This window comes from Pyrus communis, chromosome 15, assembly GCF_041283825.1.
Source record: "Pyrus communis isolate YQ-2024b chromosome 15, ASM4128382v1, whole genome shotgun sequence".
Taxonomy (NCBI): Eukaryota; Viridiplantae; Streptophyta; class Magnoliopsida; order Rosales; family Rosaceae; genus Pyrus; species Pyrus communis.
Window position 1 is genome coordinate 26,648,021 of NC_142579.1, and position 18,700 is coordinate 26,666,720.

Genomic DNA, 18,700 nt, shown 5'->3' on the forward strand with positions numbered 1-18,700 from the left:
GTCGAAGTTTTCAATCATAGTAATTGAATCTAATAGTCAGGATTTATCACTGACTACTTTTAAGCTAAGGACTGTTGGCTTGAACTTCTAGTCCATCGTTTGTCTCTTTTTTTAAGCTTTGCTCTTAAATATTAGTCGGGTTATGTGACTATGTGGTCGATGCGGTTTGAGATAAATAAAAAAAAATATAATTAACCTGCACAGTATCATAGGCATTACAAAATAAATTTTCAGATTTGTGAAAGGCCCCCTATGAAGCAAGATCCTAACTCCACCACTGGTCCAACAAATTATTAAAAAATGAAAAGAAGTAATAATTCTTTGTTTTTAATATAAGTTGTGATATAATAAAAGGAAAACTAGTGAAAATGGTTTGAAAATTTTGAGTTTTAACGATAAGGACAAAATAAAGGATAAAGTGAATAGTACCAGGTTTGGATTTTTAGTGTAAAAATGTGGTTTTTTGTTAAAGTGAACAATACCGTGAGCTTTTCGTTAAAACTCTTTATAATAAAAGAAGATACCTCAAGTGCAAACAATTACCATAAAATTACCTTTTCGCTTTCACAGGGGAGGGAGAAAAAAAAACACATGTTCGTTTAAAGTTTCCTTTGTTTTGTTGGATGTGGTAATGTGGCTAAGTTTTTTAGTGTGTTTGTAAATATAAAATTGTCTCTCTTTATTTAATTAATAAATATTTCTTTTCTTGATAAAGGGATGAAGGTAATCCTTTTTAAGGCCCCTAGTCGAGGGAAGGCTGCCTTTCCATGGAGGCCCAGCTTTATGATCTTGTCCAAGGAGTGCGCCTTAATTTGGGTCACATTTAAGAGCAATTCCACGCAACTAAGGTAGAATTATTGAGCGAAGGTAATTGATATCTTAGTGAACAGTAATTGTTTGAATGCATATCCGTTCTTAAAAATAATGGCGCGTGCAATTGGTATACAAAATTATTTTTAAAAAAATATAGAAAATCGTATTTTCTTTTTCATTTTCTTTTGTCCTTTTTATCAATATATTTTTTGCACTATTTTTAAAATTCCTGTGACATTCCCGACCCTGATATTCTCCAAACACCAAGGTAGGCACGTGCTGGCCGACACCCAAAGGTGATGAAGTCATATTAGGATGCATGAGAACTAAAAACAATTAACCGACATAAATAAAACTTGTAAATTTAATTATAATAAATATGCAATTGTGGAATGTATTTAGAGTATACAACTAATCCGAGACACTAAAAAGGAATAATATAAAATTGAATGAGTAAAGGGATGGGTTGTCACATCCCGACCCAGGCCCTCACCACATCTCAGACTCGACTTCGTCGTAGCACTATATTGTCCGTTTTGGGCCCCGACCACGCCCTCATGATTTTGTTTTTGGGAGCTCACACGAGAACTTCCCAGTAGGTCACCCATCCTGGGAATGCTCTCACCTGAACTCGCTTAACTTCGAAGTTCCGATGGAACCCGAAGCCAGTGAGCTCCTAAAAGGCCTCGTGCTAGATAGAGATGGGAATATACATATAAGGCTTAGAGGATCCACTCCTCTGACCGATGTGGGATGTTACAATCTACCCCCCCTTAAGGGTCCGACGTCCTCATCGGCATACTTCCGACTAGAGATGACTCGAATATGCCGATTTGGGAGTGTGTTTGGGCCCGAAGTAATACTGTTGGGCCGAATGTAGGTCTGTGCTCTGCCCAAAGCCGTTTCAAAAATACTATGGGCTGTCTGGTTATCTCGGGCCATTCAGCAGGGATGGTCGAGTCCTATCACAAGAATAAGTAGTTCAGATAAGCGAAGGGGTCAAGGAAGGCCTAGTGCAATTAGGATTCTTGGCCAACAATGAATAAAGCCTCAAAAAGGGGTGAGTTCAAAGTCCTAATAGGGGTAGGATTGGTCGAAGCAAAGTTGGAACGGAACAAGAAATCCCAATCCAGATATGATTTTAACTCGATCTCAAGAAGGAGTTGGTGCTATAAATACAAGACATCATGCAACAATTCGGGACCTCCAATTCAACACACAACTGCCCTGCGCAAAATCTCTCAAACATCTTGAGATTTTTTATTTTCTTTTTCCCGCCGACACATCTTCAGTTTGGATAAAAAAACACTGTGAAGGCAACCGGCGAACACCTTCAGTTTGGATAAACAGCACTGTTGCCGTAGAATCAGCCGGTCAAGGATCACCTTCAGTTTGGATAAACAGCACTGTGTCGAGGCCGACTGGTTACCTATCCAAGTCTCGGTTGAGAATGGTTTTCGAATCCTTATTGGCAGAGGTCATCTTATTAGCCTTCTCGGCAAAGTAAGGTGTTATGAGTTACAACATTCGGCGTACTGGACGCCGAGTAATTTTATGATTGGATACTCACAAGTGAGTTTCAGAGTTCGGCATTCTGACGGCCGGACCACATTCACCATCAAGACATACATCACCTTTAAATACTTGTGTCTGTACAGTCTGGTGTCGATTCGACGTGCTTATATTCTTACGAATATAAATTTTTCTCAAATTTATACCTATTGAAAACCATACAAATGTATATAATAGAAAAATAATGAACTCCAGAGTCCAGACATTAAAATCGAAATGTTAACAAAGTCCGGCAACAACCTCACAAGGCAAATTATCTACACCGCACGAAACAAATGCCCAGGACATGTCCCCCTCCTCCCCCTTGCTCCGCGCCCCTCTTTCACACACACACAAGCAAATACAAAATCTAAATCTGAAACAAATTGAGGATGAATACAATCAATTGAAAAACATAACAAGCAACAAAAAAACATAACAATTCAATGTTGAATTTTTCAAGGTCTTAAATTTTCAGTTTTGAAATAAATGAGAAACCCTAATTTTAATTAAAAAGCAAGATTACAAATCAACTGAAATGGGGATAATAATACTATTAGTTTGATTTATTATATAAATCAAGCAAGAAAAAAAAAATGAAGTTGCAAGAAAATTTGAGAGAGAGAGAGAGAGAGAGAGAGAGAGAGAGAGAGAGAGAGAGAGAAAAACTGTGTGCGAGAAAGAACATAGAGAAGAAGAATAATTTATGAAGTTCAGACGCCAAGACGATGGAACGGAGGAAGAATTCGCGAACGCCCATGCGATGGAAGCAGGAAGGAATTCAAGAAGCAGAGTGTTGTTTCTCCCGACTAATTATCCATAGTTTTTGGGTGGGATAATTAAGCAGGCTTGGAGCGCACCAAAGTAACGGGGCCGGAGATTTAGTCCGGGTACTAAAATTATACATCACACGCCAAACACCGTATTTGCATTAAATGGTACTATCTAATGTGTAATACAGCATGCCAAACGAGGTCCTAATGTATATAATTGAACAAAAACCTGTTTTTTTTTTTTTTTTTTGGTACTAGTGTGTGTGTGTGTGGTGTGTGTGTGTGTATCTTATGTTTATATCTCTTGTAAAATCAACATGTGTGGTTGCTAATTGCCTTAGACTTTCTGTCAAAAGGTTAAAAGACCTACGCTTCTCTGATTACTATTATTGTTATTTGTTTTCCTATATATGTCAATGACATGAGTATGGATAAATTTGGTGCTTTGCACCCTATGATGTAAAGGTTTGTATAGTTTTCATATTTATCCCACATCCAAAGTACGCAATCTTAGATGCTCTTCTTTAATAGTAACCGATTCCTTGATCAGCAGAAAAAATTTACACAATTAACAAAGCAGTAAATCCCTTTAAGTAAACGGCCATCACATAGACTATTAACCATAAATCACTAAGTGCCATGACAGCACTGATTAGCTTAAGTGTTAAGCATTCTTGTAAGAGAGTATATAAGACCTTTGTCCTATTATTTTAGTAACGAATTCTGTTGCATTATGACAGTTACAAATATATCAAAGCTTCCTCCTTTAAGCTTCTCATTTCTCCTCTCTCTCTCATCTTCTCTTTCTTCATTTAGTTTGCTACTGTTCTATATGAATAAATGAGCGTCACCAATATAAATATGTCTTTCTAGTACAAATCTACCACAAAAACGATATACGCAACACATTTATACTTAAGTCAAGAACAAATAAAAACAATGGAACCCCATATTAAAAACCTAGTTTAGTCACCTAGAGTAGGAGTATGTTAGTACAACGATTCTTTTTAAGGAAAACTAACGAAAAGAGCTTAAAAACTTTTAGTTTTAATCAAATGGACAAAAAGGCGTTGTAAGTGAATAGTACCAAGAGTGAATTTTTAGAGTAAAAATGTGATTTTTCGTTAAAATGAACAGTACCGAGAGTGTTTCGTTAAAACTCCCTTCTTTTTATGGGTCAAATAGTATAAACACTGGAGATAAAAGGAGAGATGACATAGCTATCATACACATACAGTGTTACTTGCTAGTAATATAATTTTGTAATCTACAAAAAAGGGAAAAAATTGTAGGATTTTGTACTAACGTAGGCAAGCGCAAAAGGTGTCATCCTCAGGCTTTGACAGATAAAGCTAAAGCTAAGTTAACAAGTTGGAAGGGGAAACTTTTAACTATGGTAGGAAGAGTTCAACTTATTCAATCAATTTTTCAGAGTATGCTTTTGCATAGTGTGTCTGTTTATCAATGGCCTTCTTCCTTGTTGAGGTCTCTTTCGCGATGTGCTCGCAATTTTATTTGATCTGTTGACGTGATCTCAAAGAAGATTGTCACAATTTATTGGTCTCAAATTTGTGCACCGAAAAATGATGGTGGTTTGTGATTACGCCTATTCTGGAGGTCATTGGTGCTACTGAGCTTATTCATTCTCTATTTCACACTAAGGTCTCAGACATTATTCTTATGGGAAAATGGGTTATTCCTTCTAATTTTTCTTCTACTTTTTTAGAGTTGGCTACAGAGATTTTAGAGATGCATCTTCCAATTGATGAGGAAAATGGCGTGTTAATTTAGAAAGCTCTTATATCTAGAGTTTTTTCATTGTCGAATCGCTATGAAATTATTCGTCATCAGTTTCCTATTATAAGTTGGCTTCCATTATTTGGGGTCATTTCATTCCACCTTGCTACTCTATTTTAGTTTGGAGATTTTTTTCAATAAGATCCCAACGAATGATCAACTTCAGGGATGAGGCATTCTATGGATTCAATATGCTAACTATATTACAATAATTCTAAATCTATTAAGCACTTTATTTTTCAGTTGTGAATTTGCACAACATACTTGGTTTTGGCTTGCTACTCAATTTGGCACTATTCTTTTGCTTACTGGTTTTTTCTCAGATTTATAGCTTGCTTTTGTGTCAAAGCATTTTTCTCCATAACTACGCAATGTTTGACTAACGTCAGGGTTTTTCTTACTAATGGCTATTTGGAAGATGCGTAATGAAATGAAATTTGAAACTAAGCCTCCTTCCTTTTCATGCTTTTGTCATTCTACTTTTGCCTAAATTAGGCAAGTTGAAGTTTTCGCTCTAGGTCATGTACACAGTATTTTAGAACTCGTTTGGATGTGCTTTTGAAATGATTGAAAGAGCTTTTGGTGAAAATGTTTTTAGAACCAATCATTAGTAAAGATGCAAGTAAATCCTAGAAAAACACTTAAAGTGCTTCTTGGAAGAAGCACTAACTAGTGCTTCTTGCTGAAGGCACTTAAAGTGCTTTTGAAACCTAAAAATATTTTCTCTAAAAACACTTTTAGTCATTTTAAAAGCACATCCAAACAAGCCCTTAGGTAAGCAACTTTTAGTCTCTCTTGGAATCTCTACTAAGCCATGTAAAGCTCCTTGTATAGTTCTTGTCCTTTGGCATACCCCTTCATTCCCTTAGGTCAAAGCGAATATGGATGGCCTTGCTAAAGGTAATTCGGGTCTTGTGGCTTATGGTGGAGTTTTCCGAGATTCTGCGAGTTATTTTCTTGGTGTTTTCTCTCTAAGCTTGAGGCATCATACTTCTTTCTATATAGAACTTCATGTTGTCATTCTTGTTATGGAGTTAGCTCATGGGCAGAGTTGGCAAAATTTATGGTTTGAAAGTGATTCTTCTAGTTCGATAACTTGTTTTGCTTCTTTGCCTTTTTTTTTTTTTTCTTCCTTGGTTGCTTCGGACTCGTTGGAAAAACTGTATTTCCTGGTTGTAGCATATGGTTTTCTATTGCTCTCATACATTTCGAGAAGGGAATGCAGTTGTTGACAAATTAACCAATTTAGGGTTTCTCTCATCTTCTCTTATTTGGCATGCCGCTCCTCCTATTAGGATTCTTCCTTTTTTGAATTCAGATTTCTTGGGCATGTCGGTCTACAAGTTTATCTTTCCTTCTCGATGTATGATTTTCTTTTTTACCTAATCCTTTTGTATATTACTTTTTGTTTTGCAGCTTATCTTGCAGGGCTTTTATCCTTTAGGTTTCATTTTAGAGGAGTTTGAATTTGATCCTATATCCCCCTTCTTTCATTTTCAAGAAGGGCAAGGTTTATGTTTCCCTTCTTGTATTTTGTTTTTCTTACTTTATAAGGGATAAGGTTTATGTCCCTCGTGACTAGGTGTAACTTTTTCTTTTCTTTTTTTCATATCAATAAAATATCCTTGTACTAGGCCGAGGTTCTCTAAACCCTAAGAGCAATTCCACCACACCCGATCCCCTTGCAATTAGGTGATTCAGTGACCTTACCCCAACAAAAACTGCTCCAACCTACCCAAATCAGTGGGGCTATTCAGTGGGCTCGAACCCCAATCCCCCCCCCGCCCGCGACCAACTAATCCGACCATTCTCGCCTGCTTGTCCTCGTGAGTAGATTTGAAGTCAGCCATGTTTTATATTTTTTATTTTTTGCATTAGGCGCTTGACCTTTACGTGTGAGTTCGGGAGAATGAGCAGACCAAAAAGTATCGGTGGTAGAACTACGCCATAGGCACACTAAGTTTCAATTCACTTGGGCCATTGGATATATTAGATCTGACGGTCCACATTAATCTGCCCCTTTAATTCAGAAAAAAAAAATTGAAAAAGAATTGAGCCCCACGTGGAACAACTTGGGTTGTTGGATTGCAAAAAATTATAAACCAATGGTCTATACTATTCATTTAGTAAAAATTAAAATAGTTATAAAAGAACACAGAAAAATAGAAAAAAAAATAGAATTTTGAAATTAAACATAAATTTTTTTTTCTTATTATTGTTATTTAAAAAATGATTGTCTTAAAGTCAGTTGTTGGACAATTCATTTACGAAGTGGAGATGCTTTCGGACAATTACAGTTTAGTAAAGCAATAATTGTCAATTGCTTAATAGCTTAGACAATTATCGCTCTAAGAGGTGGAGTTGCTCTAACATGATATTATGAAACTGCTAACTCAACTAGCACGCTGAACAGAACTCGTGTGTTTATGTTCCTGTACTGTCGTGCTCATAAGCATCGAAACCCTACGCACTATAGCTGCATCACACGCTATCATCAGTAGATTCAGTCATTCAGAACTAACATTTAACCTAGCAACTAGCAAGTTCTAGGCCCTAGCTAGCTAGCTACAAGCCTACAAGCCTGCAAGCCTAAGCTAGATATATATATATATATATATATATATATATATATATATATATATATATATATATATATATATATATATATAAGCTTAGAAGTCAGCAGTTTAAGAAGCAGACATTCCTGGTTAGACTACAACTTAACTTTTCATCTCACTTTCCCGATATAGAAACCCTTCTGCTTTCCTCTCCATTTCTTCATCCATCACATGACTTCCATTATATATACAACCAACCCTCTTCCCATTTCTTTGATAAATCAACTAAAACAAGATCTGAAAATTACTAGAAAAAAGTAAGAAAATTGAGAGAGAGATTATGGGTCGTGGAAAGATTGAGATCAAGCTGATCGAAAACCAGACCAACAGGCAGGTGACCTACTCCAAGAGAAGAAATGGGATCTTCAAGAAGGCTCAGGAGCTCACCGTTCTCTGTGATGCCAAGGTCTCCCTCATCATGCTCTCCAACACTAGTAAAATGCACGAGTATATCAGCCCTACCACTACGTACGTCCTTCTCTCATCAAACCCTATTATTTTTTCATTAATTTCTCTATTTTTTTGTAATTAATTTCCTCCTTTTTTTGCAATTTCTGCTTAAATTTTGATGTAATAGGACAAAGAGGATGTACGACGACTATCAGAAAACTATGGGGGTCGATCTATGGAGGACACACGACGAGGTTAATCATAATGAAGGATGTACTCTCCACTAATTTTATTTGTTTATTTTTTTTCTTGGAAGTTTTTTAGTGTTTTTGTTTCCGGTTAATTAATTGGTTCTTTGGTGGTTGCAGTCGATGAAAGACACCTTGTGGAAGTTGAAAGAGATCAACAATAAGCTGAGGAGAGAGATCAGGTAACATCTATTAGTCAAGCTAATTAATCGGGAAAACCAAAAAAAAATCAATTTGTTTCTGAGAGGAATATATGTTATATATATGATTATTACAGGATTAGAGTAATACATGTATAAATTAATTTGTAAAATTAACAGGCAGAGGTTGGGCCATGATCTAAATGGTCTGAGCTATGACGATCTCCGTTCTCTTGAGGATAAGATGCAATCTTCCTTAGATGCCATACGTGAAAGAAAGGTCGGGTTTTCGTTTCTAATTTAGTTTTAGTTTTTGGTATCAAAAAATAATTATAAAGTCCAAAAGGTGTTGCCTGGATATAGATCTGTAAAAATCATCTCATCTCAGGGTTTCAGAAATTTTATCTACATTAAGTCTTGATGAATTTCATAATAATAAACAAATTTTGTAGAATTTCAGAAAATATAGGATAACAATTTTTCATGACAAAAGACTCGTACAATTTGAGAAATTTTTCAAAGTACCCAAATATTAAATGGGTACTCTGCGAATTATAACGCAAGTGGAGAGACGCGAAAAAATATATATAATTTTCTCCACTTGCATTATAACAAGTGGATTACTGCTTAAACATCAAGCACTTGAAAAAATCTCTCCTAAAATTTGGAGGAGCCTTTTGAATTTTTACCTCATGTAAAGATAGATGAAATCTGGTTTTAAGAAAAGAGATAGAAGAAATAGAAGAGAAGATAGAATTGTATTGATTGATCGAACGTTTTTCTATATTAACCAACATATGATTTACATAGTTCACTTATATAGAAGTTTACAAACTTGCAGCCCAAGTACTCTTCTTTAACTACCTCCTTATACCAACTAACTCACTCTAGCAATATTCTAACTAACCAACTATATGTATAACCACCTATTTAATCTTGTGACAAGTGGCTTTGTCTTGACCATGGATAACTTCCTCACATGGATCACTTTTATTCTTCTTACATCCCCCCTCAAGCTGATGCTCGAGAACACTAAGCAGCAGATTGTGGCAATGGTGTTGAAATAATGGGGCAGACAGTCCCTTGGTTAGAATATCAGCTGATTGATCGGTTGAAGACACATGATGAACTTGAAGATCACCCCGAGTGACTCTCTCACGGACAAAATGATAGTCGATCTCGATGTGTTTGGACTTGGCATGAAACACAGGATTAGTAGATAGGGCAATAGCTGAGATATTGTCACAATAGATCATCGGAGAGGCATGTAAAGGTATATGCATATCACAAAGTAATTGGCGAATCCAGGCAAGTTCTGCAGCCGTGATTGCCAAAGCTCGATACTCAGCTTCTGTGGATGATCGAGATACCGTGTGTTGCTTCTTTGATGCCCATGAGATGGGGTTAGAACCAAGAAAGACAACAAAACCTGAAGTAGATCTTCGATCATTAGGATCACCTGCCCAATCTGCATCACTATAAGATTGCAGATGCAATGGTCCAGGTTTAAAATGAATGCCATAAGTTGATGTCCCTTTGAGATAACGAAGGATTCGCTTAACGGCAATAACATGAGAAATCATAGGATTGTGCATAAACTGACAAGCTTGATTGACAGAAAATGCAATGTCAGGTCTGGTGAAAGTAAGATACTGCAGAGCACCAACAATACTTCGATATTGAGCTGGACTGTGATATGGCTGCCCATCATCCTTGAGAAGTCTGTGGTATGGGAGGCAAGGTGTAGAACACGGTTTAGAGTCCTGGAGGTCAACTTTATCAACTAACTCATGAATATACTTTGTTTGAGACACAAACAAACCCTCTGGGGTGTAACTGATCTGCAAACCCAGAAAGTAGTGCAGAAGACCCAAGTCATTCATTTCGAATTCTGCAGTGAGAGCAGTGATCACTTGGTTGATCAATGTAGAGCTGCTACCTGTGAGAATGACATCATCCACATACAACAGCAACAATACCGTGCCCTTGGAAGACTGTTGTATAAACAGTGAGGGATCAGCCTGTGAGACTTGAAAACCCAAGCTTGGTAAGAAGCTAGTGAACCTGTCATTCCAGGCTCGAGGAGCCTGTTTGAGACCATATAAGGATTTGTGAAGCTTGCAAACATAGTGTGAAGGATGTGTGACACTCTCAAACCCTGGTGGCTGGGCCATATACACTTCCTCTTGAAGGATACCATGTAAGAAGGCATTCTTGACATCAAGCTGCCTAAGAGACCACTGGAATTGAGCAGCTAAGGCAAAAATCAACCTTATAGTTGTAGGTTTGACCACAGGGCTGAAAGTCTCCAAATAATCAACCCCCTCCTCTTGACTAAACCCTTGTGCAACAAGTCGGGCTTTATACCGAGCCACAGACCCATCTGCATGTGTTTTGATTTTGTATATCCATTTGCATCCAACTAGGTTCTTATTGGGTGGTAAGGGAACCAAAGTCCAGGTTTGTTGAGAATGAAGGGCCTCTATTTCCTCTTTCATGGCAATCTGCCATTCAGACACTTGAGAGGCTGTTTTGAAAGTCTTTGGTTCAGAAGCAATTTTAGCCAACAAAGCTTTCTTTTTGAACACCCCATTCTTGGACCGTGTTTGCATGGGATGCACATTCATGGGGATAGGCAGAACCACATTTAGTTGCTCAGGGTGGAAATCAGGATCCACAGGGATAGGGTGCTGTGGACTGGAGTTGGGTGGAGAGGAGTGTTGGAAGGATGATGCACAGGGTATGTGTAATGCAGGTGTGGCATGAGCAGGAGAAGCAACAAAAACTGGAGATGCAACAGGTTCCAAGGATTCTGAGGCTCGAGATGCAGAAGAGAAGTCCGAATCAGGAGATGAATGCACAGACAATGATGCAGTAGTGGGAGATGAGATGGAATGCAATGAAGGTGTGACTGCTTGATTTGTGGATGTAATTATTGGAGATACCACGGGTGAATGCAATGAAATAGGTGATACAGAAGATGGCTTTGGAGTGGGTGACACTGTGAAGGTGGAGTAAGGGAAGCTGGCTTCATCAAATATAACATGTCTGGATACTCTAATTTTCCCAGTGACAATATCTAGACATAGGAACCCCTTGTATTGACTGGCATATCCCAAAAACACACAGGTTGCTGTCTTAGGTTGAAGTTTAGAAGAATTATAAGGTTTGAGCAAAGGAAAACATGCACACCCAAAGACCCTGAGATGATTAATCTCAGGACTAGTGTGATAGAGCATTTGGAAAGGAGACTGCATGTGTAAAGAGACACACGGCATCCTATTGATCAAGTAAGTAGCTGTAGCACAAGCATGAACCCAAAATTTGTTAGGGAGTTTGGCAGTTTGAAGAAGGGTGACAGCTGTTTCTACAATATGCCTGTGTTTCCTCTCTGCTAACCCATTCTGTTCAGGTGTATAGGGACAGGATTTGTGATGTAGAATTCCATGGTGTGCTAAAAATTGTTGGAACTAGGTACTTGTATACTCACCACCACCATCACTTTGAAAAATCTTAACTATAGCAGAAAACTGGGTAGTCAAGTAAGCATGAAAATGAACAAAAGTAGCAAACACTTCTGATTTATTTCTTAATGGAAAAATCCATGTGTATCGAGTACAATCATCTATGAAGGTTACATAGTACCTAAATCCTTCATAGGAGAGGAAAGGGGCAGGTCCCCATACATCACTGTGAATGTGTTCTAAAGGATGTACAGATCTGGTTACAGGGAATTGAAATGGTAATTTGGTGAATTTGCCCTCTAAACATGGTGTACAAATGTATGAACATGTGTCTAGTGATGCAGGTACTTGAGATTGATGTAGGATCGCAGAAGTGATGGCATTGGATGGATGCCCTAGCCTTTTGTGCCATATGCTTGAGTGAACAGGTTTTGCAAAGAAACATGAATGAAATGGAGGTGATGCATCTGGCTTCTGTGAAATGGTGAATGGTATAGGGTAGTGACCAGCTCTACACAGCCCCTTGAGTAGGATTGTCTTTGTGGATTTGTCCTGAACCCAAAAAGACACATCATCACAAATGAATCTGCAGCTATTGTCCTTGCATAGTTGATAAACGGATAACAGATGCTGAGAAAGCTTTGGAACATGTAACACATTCTTAAGAGTGAGGGAATGATTAGGAACAACCAATTTAGACGTGCCAATATTGGAAATATGCAAACCTGCACCACTGGCAGTGGTAATTGTATCTGTGCCTGGATATGACTGAGAAAGATTCAAATTGGCCAAGTCAGAGGTCATGTGTGATGTAGCACCAGTGTCTGCAAGCCAAAACTGGTCAGATGATACTGAAGCGTGATGATCTGCATGCATAGCACTGAGATTAGTGGTTGGAGGCCTTCCTTGATACGCAAAATTACTTCTGTGATAGCATTGGAGAGCTGAGTGACCATATTTCCAACAGATCTGACATTGAATAGGAGAACTCGAGGCAGTGTTGGTATGTCGTTGAAAGCAATCTGCAGCAACATGACCCTTTTTGTTGCATATTTGACAAGTAGGAATCTCGGAAGGATGATCCTGGCAGTGAGATTGATACGGCTTTGGAGTACCCAGAATGCCAGGATTACCATTGGAAAATCGAGGACCTGAATTATACTGAAATCTGCCTCTCCCTTTGCCCCTGAAAGTGTTACTCCTAAAGTGACCAAAGTTGGGAGAACTGCCAGTGTGATATGAGCCAGGAGTCTGATTGGGATTAGGAAGACTGGAACCTCCATTGTGCCTAAAAGATGAATCAGAAGAAGGTCGAGGTTGATCTTGATCAAGAACTAGTGCTTTCCCTTTGTCAGAGTGGATTCCAATAACCATAGCACTACCAAAAACCAACCCAGAAGAATGATCACAAGACTGATCAATGATGGCTTCTTCAGCCAGAAGCTGAGACCTGAAGTCTTTAAGAGATATCCCATTCTCCCTGCCTCTGATCACACATCTAAATGTGTTAAATTCTGCAGGTAGACCTTTTAAGGCAAGAATGATAATGTCGTCATCATCAAAAATTACCCCAGCTACAGCAAGGTGATCTCTGGCATCCTTAATCTTTTGGAGATACACAGAAACCGATTCTGACCCTTTCTTGATATTCTGAAGTTCGGTCTTCATCTGAAAGATCGTTGCTTTTGTCACAGCAGAGAATCGCTCAGTGAGATTCAACCACATCTCGGCAGAACTGTTGCATCCAATGACACAGGAAATGGCAGTGGGAGATAAGGTTGCAATGAGCAGCTGCATTAGTGCACGATCGTGCATTTTCCAAACCAGGTAGTCATCATTTTCAACCCCTTCAACATCAGAATTGTCATTGAATCGTGAAGGGCACTTTCTTGAACGATCAAGAAATCCCATAATACCATGGCTTTCCAGAAGCAATCGGACCTGAAAGCTCCAAGTGAGATAATTGGAATCATCAAGCTTTACTGTAACAGAAGTGGAGACAATGGAGAGAAGACTTGTAATCGGTGACTGAACAATCTGTAACTGAGCTGCAGTGACCATGTTGCAAATTTCGTGAACAATCGTTCTCTGAGGCGTTTAATCAAACAGTTGGTGGGCAGACGGAAAGAAACTAACCTTCGGAGCAATTTGTATGTTTATCTTCGCCAAAAAATTATCACAGATATATGCAAACTAGAGGGTAAAGGAGAGAAAGAAATGCTTTAGATGTTGAGCGGAAGCACCGGATCGGCCGGCGATGATACCATGTAAAGATAGATGAAATCTGGTTTTAAGAAAAGAGATAGAAGAAATAGAAGAGAAGATAGAATTGTATTGATTGATCGAACGTTTTTCTATATTAACCAACATATGATTTACATAGTTCACTTATATAGAAGTTTACAAACTTGCAGCCCAAGTACTCTTCTTTAACTACCTCCTTATACCAACTAACTCACTCTAGCAATATTCTAACTAACCAACTATATGTATAACCACCTATTTAATCTTGTGACAAGTGGCTTTGTCTTGACCATGGATAACTTCCTCACATGGATCACTTTTATTCTTCTTACATGATTATCCATGATGATAAAATGGGCTGTACTCGATTCCTTTTGATCATTGCTAACTAATTAAGTAGCTTTGGCCTTCTGCCACTTATTTATATTAGAAAACAAACCCAAGTTTAAACCCCTAGACTTATAATCTCTGCATTTAAGAAATCAAATTGAACCAAACATCATAGCTTCATACTGCATCTCAATTCTCACATTCCGAAGGCTTTCTCCCTATCCTTTTAGAAATGCAACACAAGAACTTGATTTGAGCTTCTTGAAGTTTGTCTGCGGTTATTGGTACTGATGATGGATTTGGCAATGAAATTTGTTGCATTTTTACAGTACCATGTGATCAAAACTCAAACGGAGACCACCAAGAAGAAGGTAATTATATCATTAGAAATTTGTACTGGATCATAAGTTAATATTTGTAATCTTCTAGTACTATTCTTGAAATTTAATTTAATTCCACCACTGCAGGTTAAGAACTTGGAGGAAAGAAGAGGAAACATGCTGCATGGCTATGTAAGCATATATATATATATATATATATATATATATATATATATAATCAAGCATTCTAAAATCAATTCAATTTCCAATGAATTCCTTTAATTATTATCTTTTTTTATTGATATCTGATAACGTGTTTGTTAAATTTGGAGTTTGACGAGGAAGCTGCCAGTGAGAATCCACAATATTGTTATGTGGACAATGAGGAAGACTATGAATCTGCACTTGCGTTGGCAAATGGGGCAAATAACTTGTACACTTTCCAGCTCCACCGCAACTCCGACCAGCTCCACCACCCTAACCTCCACCACCACAGAGGAAGTTCGCTCGGCTCCTCCATCACTCATCTACATGATCTCCGCCTTGCTTGATCGTGATCCGAGAGACGATTAATCGCCACTAAGTTTTATATTACGGTCACTTATAATTATATATATATTCCTCAGAGACTTAACTGCTCATGTTCTAATGTGTTTTCTTAGTGATGATCTTTAGGCAAGGAGTTAGACTTGGACTTCCTCTAAAAATATATGCATAAATATATATGTGATGTTTTATTTAATGATAATACTAAGACAAGAATCTATGGCCTGAAAGTAATAATATTATGAACACTTCTGTGCCCTTCTTGCTTGTGGGTTTGTTTGTATAATACTTCTATTCTATATATATCATGGCTGACACTGTTTTGGTATTTTGGTTTGTTTATCTTGGATGTTTTATATTGGCTCTACATCTCTATTGGAATTTTATGAAAGATGGATGCGTAGAGGGATATTTTATGTCCTTAATTCTTTCTTTTTTTTGTCATTTAAACCACTTTTGTGTCGATACTCATACAGTTTAATATGTTATGTTGGCCGTTTATCATCATCAAACTTTTAATGTTTAAATGATGATGATTTTTATCCACGGTAAACATATAAAGTTATTGTAAAAATATAGTTTGACACCCCAAAACATGTTTCAGTAGGAGCAATCCTCATATGATTTTCTTTCTTCCTTTTTGGGTTAATCAGTAATTGTCATGCATGACATTTAACTTCATCATATCCTCCAACAAACTAAAGATTAACGTGTCGCTGGATCAGAAGCTCACGTGACTTCATATGCTTTATTTAAAAAGAAAGAAGTGTTATAGGCCTATTTGACTGAACTGTATAAATGACAGAAAGGGAGAGGGGGTCGGCGGCAACAAAGAGAAAAGAGAAATATGTAATTCTGAGGTATGTGTTGTATCACCCCCTTATGCCTTTATTTATAGTAGTAGGATATGTAGAATCCTTACCATAATAGGATACATATCTAATAGGAATTAAACTGCTAAAGGGAATATACAAGATATTCCTAGATACACTAAGATTTACACAATCACATTCCTAATCCTATAGGATTGCAACACTCCCCATTGAGTGTGTAAATACTCAAACAAAACATCGCATTAGATCTTCAGCAAATAAGGTAAAACAGTTGATGAAGTCATCGGCACAACGGGTGAATGCGAGTCTCATATATAAGTAAGTAAGTACGCATTGGTAGTAAAACTCACAAAATCTCGCTATGGTAAAACCTAAGGTAGGGAAAACCCCATAGGCTAAGGAGAAAAGTGAGAAGTATGCATAATGTCTAAAATAAAAGTCAAATAGGACGAAAGTAGTGAACTCAACGGAGTATGATCATCCCAGGATGGGTGCCTCATCAAAACCTCGTTAGGTAACAAAAACCCAGTGGGAAAAATGCTCCTAATCGTAGGAAAAAGAGTACATTAAGATCAAGTGAGTATGTTTCTGGATTAGTAGCATTTTTCCCACTGGGTTAGACATAACTTCCAAATTAGAGAACTACAAGCAATTCAACTAAACAAACAAAGATTACAAAAGAGTATTTAAACTCTCACAACCCAAATCCCACAAATTACAAACCCTAAACCAAACGAGTAGAGAACTCAAACAAACGGAGAAGATTCTCCCAAATTGATCTCTAACTCACAAACTCACAAATTGACTCTCACCAAATTGTCACACAAATGAACCACATGAAATACACTAACCCTAAGGTCCTATTTATAATGCATAGGGCTTAGGTTACAATAAGAATCCTAATAGGAAGTAAATCCAAATCCTAATTGAATAGGTAACTAACAAAATCTCTCCACCAAGGAAACCAACTAAGAAGTCAAAATCCAAACCCAAATAGGACACCAAAACCAAATAGGTAACACAAACCTAATTTTTTGCATCATCCTAATTTTGAGCCGTAAAACCCAACAAGATCAACGACAGAAGTAAGACCACTAATGCTTCGAATATGTTCCATAACTGCTCTCAACCAAAAACACTCTCACGAGGCTTCATGCAGGGCGAGAATCTCAGCATGGTTTGAAGAAGTTGCAACTAGTGTTTGCTTAATAGACCTCTAAGATATAGCAGTGTCTCCAATGGTAAAGACATAGCCCATTTGAGAACGTTCCTTATGTGGATCAGACAGATAACCAGCATCTGCATAACCAACAAGGACGGAATCAACCTAAGGGTCGAGGAGGCCGACGTTTCCTCCTGTGAATTCATGGGTGTAGAATAAGCCTAAATTCGTCATACCCTTAAGGTAACAAAAAATGTCTTTAACACCATTCCAATGTCTGCATGTAGGCGCGTTGATGTATCTAGCCAAAAGATTAACAGCGAAGGTAATGTCGGGTCTAGTGCATTGAGCTAAGTACAATAAAGCACCAATTGCACTTAAGTATGGAAATCTCTTCCTCATCCTCCTTGGGATGGAAAGGATTTCGTTTAGCATCTATAGTCCGAACGACCATAGGAGTACTCGAAGGCTTCGCTTTATCCTCATTAAAATGTTGCAACACCTTTTAGGTGTAGTTCGATTGATGTACTAGGATTCTATCTGAACAATGCTCGATCTCCAGGTCAAGACAATATCAAGTTTTCCCAAGTTCCTTCATCTCAAATTCTAATTTCAAGTGCACGGCAATTTCTTCAAGCTTTGCGGGAATTCCGATGAGGTTCATGTCGTCAACATAAACTACAACGATCGCAAATTTGAAATATGACTTATTTATGAACACGCATGGGCATAGTTCGTTGTTCACCTAACCCTGACTTGTCAAATATTGACTTAAACGGTTATACCACATCCGCCTAGATTGTTTCAATCTATAGAATGATATTCTCAATCAAATAGAGAGAATGTTCCGTGATCTAGAACTATTTGAACTAGTCAATGGATGTCCTTCTGGAACTTTCATGTACATTTCTGTATCTAGATCCGCATAAAGATACGCAGTTACCATGTCAATAAGCTGCATATTCAGTTTTTCAGAAACTACCAAACTAATAAAGCAGTGGAACGTTATGACGTTCATTACAGGGGAATACGTATCCTCGTAATCAATCCCAGGGCATTGAGAGAAGCTTTGCACTACAAGGCGTGCTTTGTATCGCACTATTTCATTCTTCTCATTACATTTTCTCATGAAAACCCACTTGTAACCCACGGGGTTCACATGTGGTGGAGTATGAGCTCATTACTACAAAAGAGGCTATCACTGGCGGTATAAAAATCGACAAGAAACCCTAATTACTGTTGGATTTTTGGTAAAAATCCAACATCAAATCATGCAATGTCGGATAGGGAAACTGACATCTTTGCTAGCATTACAAAAGGGTATTAATGCTGGTTAATCCCCTTAATCCGCCACCAAGTAGCGTTGGTAAAAAATGTCATCAAGGCTCACGTCGATTACAAATGACATTAAGTACTGACAAAGACTGGCAGATGAAACATACTGGTGTCGGTCATAACCGACACCACCTAA

General features: G+C 37.8%; 1 protein-coding gene across 2 annotated transcripts; it reads left to right on the forward strand.

Annotated features, from left to right (window-relative positions):
* Positions 1 to 7,630: 7,630 nt before the first annotated feature.
* Positions 7,631 to 15,562, forward strand: LOC137741848 (agamous-like MADS-box protein TM6). Of its 2 annotated transcripts, none has more exons than XM_068481561.2 (7): positions 7,631 to 8,020; positions 8,130 to 8,196; positions 8,311 to 8,372; positions 8,511 to 8,610; positions 14,698 to 14,739; positions 14,836 to 14,880; positions 15,030 to 15,562. In XM_068481561.2, exons 1-7 carry the CDS (start codon positions 7,833 to 7,835, stop codon positions 15,237 to 15,239), a joined length of 714 nt encoding a protein of 237 aa, XP_068337662.2. In that variant the 5' UTR covers positions 7,631 to 7,832; the 3' UTR covers positions 15,240 to 15,562. The 2 variants fall into 2 exon arrangements, with proteins under 2 accessions (XP_068337662.2, XP_068337656.2); XM_068481555.2 differs by having other exon boundaries at positions 7,691 to 8,020; positions 15,021 to 15,562.
* Positions 15,563 to 18,700: the final 3,138 nt, after the last annotated feature.

What these genes read in the sequence shown, in the direction of transcription:
- LOC137741848 (XM_068481555.2), top strand. Translation starts at nt 7,833, where the DNA reads ATGGGTCGTGGAAAGATTGAGATCAAGCTGATCGAAAACCAGACCAAC. An exon ending in AAGCTGAGGAGAGAGATCAG is followed by an intron (nt 8,373 to 8,510) that starts GTAACATCTATT and finishes TAAAATTAACAG; the next exon opens with GCAGAGGTTGGGCCATGATC. An exon ending in CGGAGACCACCAAGAAGAAG is followed by an intron (nt 14,740 to 14,835) that starts GTAATTATATCA and finishes CCACCACTGCAG; the next exon opens with GTTAAGAACTTGGAGGAAAG.